Genomic DNA, 2,946 nt, shown 5'->3' with positions numbered 1-2,946 from the left:
TAATAAAAAATAATAGCCTAATAGCTATTATTATTATTATTATTATTATTATTATTATTATTATTATTGACGGCTCCGGAAAGAAGATCCCAAACTCCATTCAAATGAATAATTTAATTTACCAGACTTAATTTTTTTTTTTTTTTTTATTGATGTACACACCTTATACAGTGTAACTTAAAGACATTTTGGAGTCATATGGAGCTAGTCTTCAATGCATCCGACATGCCAAGCAGAACCTGCAGAAATAAAACTCTTACCTGCTATTTCCACAACCTCCGATTAAAATTCACTGAGAGCTCCTTAACTACTGGGATAGCCTAAATCACTTCAAAGGGTTTATTTTTTGTTGCATTTAACTGCTGCTTGGGGAACAATTTATACGGAGATTGTTGCACTGGCTCCTCAGAATCAATGATATACTCGATTTTTTTTTTTTTTTCAGTGAGTTCTGTTGTAATTTGTCTCCATTGAGGAGAACGGGAGCGTATCGGGGTGGAGGCGTCCCGCCGGCAGAGGGATGGCTTGCTGCGCCAGGAGAGGTGAGAGAGGAGGAGGGGAAGGCTGCGGGATGTTTTACTGGGGGAGGGGGTTCGTCCTGGGAGGGAACCAGGGGTGTGGAGGGCCGAGTTTAAAAAGGCAGGCAGCACCAGCCCTCACTCTCACACACAATCTGCCCTCTCCTCCAACTCTTGCAGGCAACTTTAAAGAAACTCCAGCTTCTTTTACCCTGTGATCTCAGCTGACAGTACTGTTTGCCTTGATTGATCCAGCTCTGCTTCTGAATCCTTGGAATTTTACAGGACTCCCTTTCTTTTCTGAAAACTAAGGATTTTTAAATTGTTTTTATTTTCCACTGCAAGAGAGCCTCAGCATGGAAGCTGCCACTGTGGAATATGGAGATAACTATGAGTACTATGATGACAATGAGACTGATTGTGACTTCTCAGAGTGGGAGCCTTCCTACTCACTCATCCCTGTCCTGTACATGCTCATCTTCATCCTGGGCCTGTCAGGTAATGGGGTCGTCATCTTCACCGTCTGGAGATCCAAATCCAAGCGCCGGGCTGCAGATGTCTACATTGGCAACCTGGCTCTGGCTGACCTCACCTTTGTTGTAACCCTACCTCTCTGGGCTGTGTACACAGCCCTGGGCTACCACTGGCCCTTTGGTGTGGCTCTGTGTAAGATCAGCAGCTATGTTGTGCTGGTCAACATGTACGCCAGTGTTTTCTGCCTCACCTGCCTGAGCTTTGACCGCTACCTGGCCATTGTGCATTCTCTGTCCAGCAGCAGGCTGCGTTCACGAGGCACCATGCTGGCCTCCCTGGGTGCTATTTGGCTCCTGTCAGGCCTGCTGGCTTTGCCCACGCTGCTGTTCCGCACCACCGTGAACGACCTCAACAGCAACCGCACCACATGCGCCATGGACTTCAGCCTGGTGACTATGAACCGGAGGCATGAGTTCCTGTGGATCGCTGGGCTCAGCCTGTCCTCCTCTGCCCTGGGCTTCCTCCTACCCTTCCTGGCCATGACCATCTTCTACTGCTTCATCGGCTGCACCGTCACACGCCACTTCAACAACCTGCGCAAGGAGGACCAGAAGAAGAGGAGGCTGCTGAAGATTATCACCACACTGGTGGTGGTCTTTGCCATCTGCTGGACGCCCTTTCATGTGCTGAAGAGCATGGACGCCCTCTCCTACCTGAACCTGGCTCCCAGCTCCTGCGGGTTCCTGCGCTTCCTCCTGCTGGCGCACCCCTACGCTACCTGCCTGGCCTACGTCAACAGCTGTCTCAACCCGTTCTTGTACGCCTTCTTTGACCTGCGCTTTCGTTCCCAATGTCTGTGCCTGCTCAACCTGAAGAAGGCCATGCATGGCCAGATGAGCTCCATGTCGTCTACACTCAGCGCCCAGACTCAGAAGTCAGAGGTTCAGTCACTGGCCACCAAGGTGTAGAGGAGAGAGGAAAGGTTGAGCAGGGCTGCGGGACAGTCCCGGCTCTAACTACTGGAACACTTGTAAAAATCCAGACTTTATGTGTCCGTTGTGCAAAAGCTGGTAAGACATGAATGAGATGATGAACTTTGAATTGTCACTGCTCACAGTCATGAATTTCATTATGTTTTCCTCTGATGCTGCGGTGAGAGGGGTAGACGCTCTGGGCGGGACACTTGAACCCCTGGACTTGGGAAGCTAGAGCCAGCTGGCTGAGCTCCTTAGCTGCTTCATCCCTCAGACTCTCAGAAAAAAAATCTATTTTTATTTTGTTGCTCCTGCTCTGCAAAAGTTGTCATTTTTACTGTGAGAGGAACCAGACTTATGGTTTTAACAATCCACACTGATATTAAGATTTGTGAGTGGCTACAAGTTGACTCTATATAACATGGAAATCTGTTTACACTGGGTGATACATAAAGCTGTACAGTATTTTCATACCGTAGCATTTTACAGATCTGTTACTGTTTTGTTTTAGAAGCACTTGATAAATTAACAGAGTCAAAAAAAAAACTGTTATGTGTGCAGGGAAGTGAAACGGAGCACGGTCCTCTTAAGCTTGTTGTTTGTGAAGGTAGGAAGGAGTCCGGGGTGCAGGGGGGGGTGTAAGAGGAGAAAAGGTGTTGCAGCTTAATTATATAGTTTGCGGAGGAGACAGGGGCAGACAGGCAGATGGCAGTCGACAAATGTTGTCAGGGAACAGGAATGGGGCTGGGGTGGGGGAGGACGGGGGTGAGGGGTGTTGGAGTTTAGTCCCGGCACTAAAGGACAAAAAGGAACTTCATACATGTTCCAAATTGATGTGTATGTTTTTATTTTTGACATCATTGTAACTAACTACTGTATTAAAGATGTGTTATATGAGCCAAATCTCTTATATTTCTTGAGAAAACTTCTTGTGTGGTTGTGTGTGTGTGTGACTGTGAAATCCATTGTATTACATTTGC

At 47.3% G+C, this 2,946-nt stretch overlaps 1 protein-coding gene across 1 annotated transcript; it reads left to right on the top strand.

Moving 5' to 3' along the window:
* Positions 1-684: 684 nt before the first annotated feature.
* On the top strand, positions 685-2,745 carry aplnra (apelin receptor a). The gene has a single exon (XM_030060322.1). The coding sequence runs from the start codon at positions 875-877 to the stop codon at positions 1,958-1,960; it is 1,086 nt and encodes a 361-aa protein (XP_029916182.1). The 5' UTR covers positions 685-874; the 3' UTR covers positions 1,961-2,745.
* The last annotated feature ends 201 nt before the right edge of the window (positions 2,746-2,946 follow it).

This window comes from Myripristis murdjan, chromosome 9 (genome assembly GCF_902150065.1).
Source record: "Myripristis murdjan chromosome 9, fMyrMur1.1, whole genome shotgun sequence".
In the NCBI taxonomy this organism is placed as follows: domain Eukaryota; kingdom Metazoa; phylum Chordata; class Actinopteri; order Holocentriformes; family Holocentridae; genus Myripristis; species Myripristis murdjan.
Note: the sequence above shows the minus strand (reverse complement) of the source record. Positions and strands in the feature narration are given on the sequence as shown.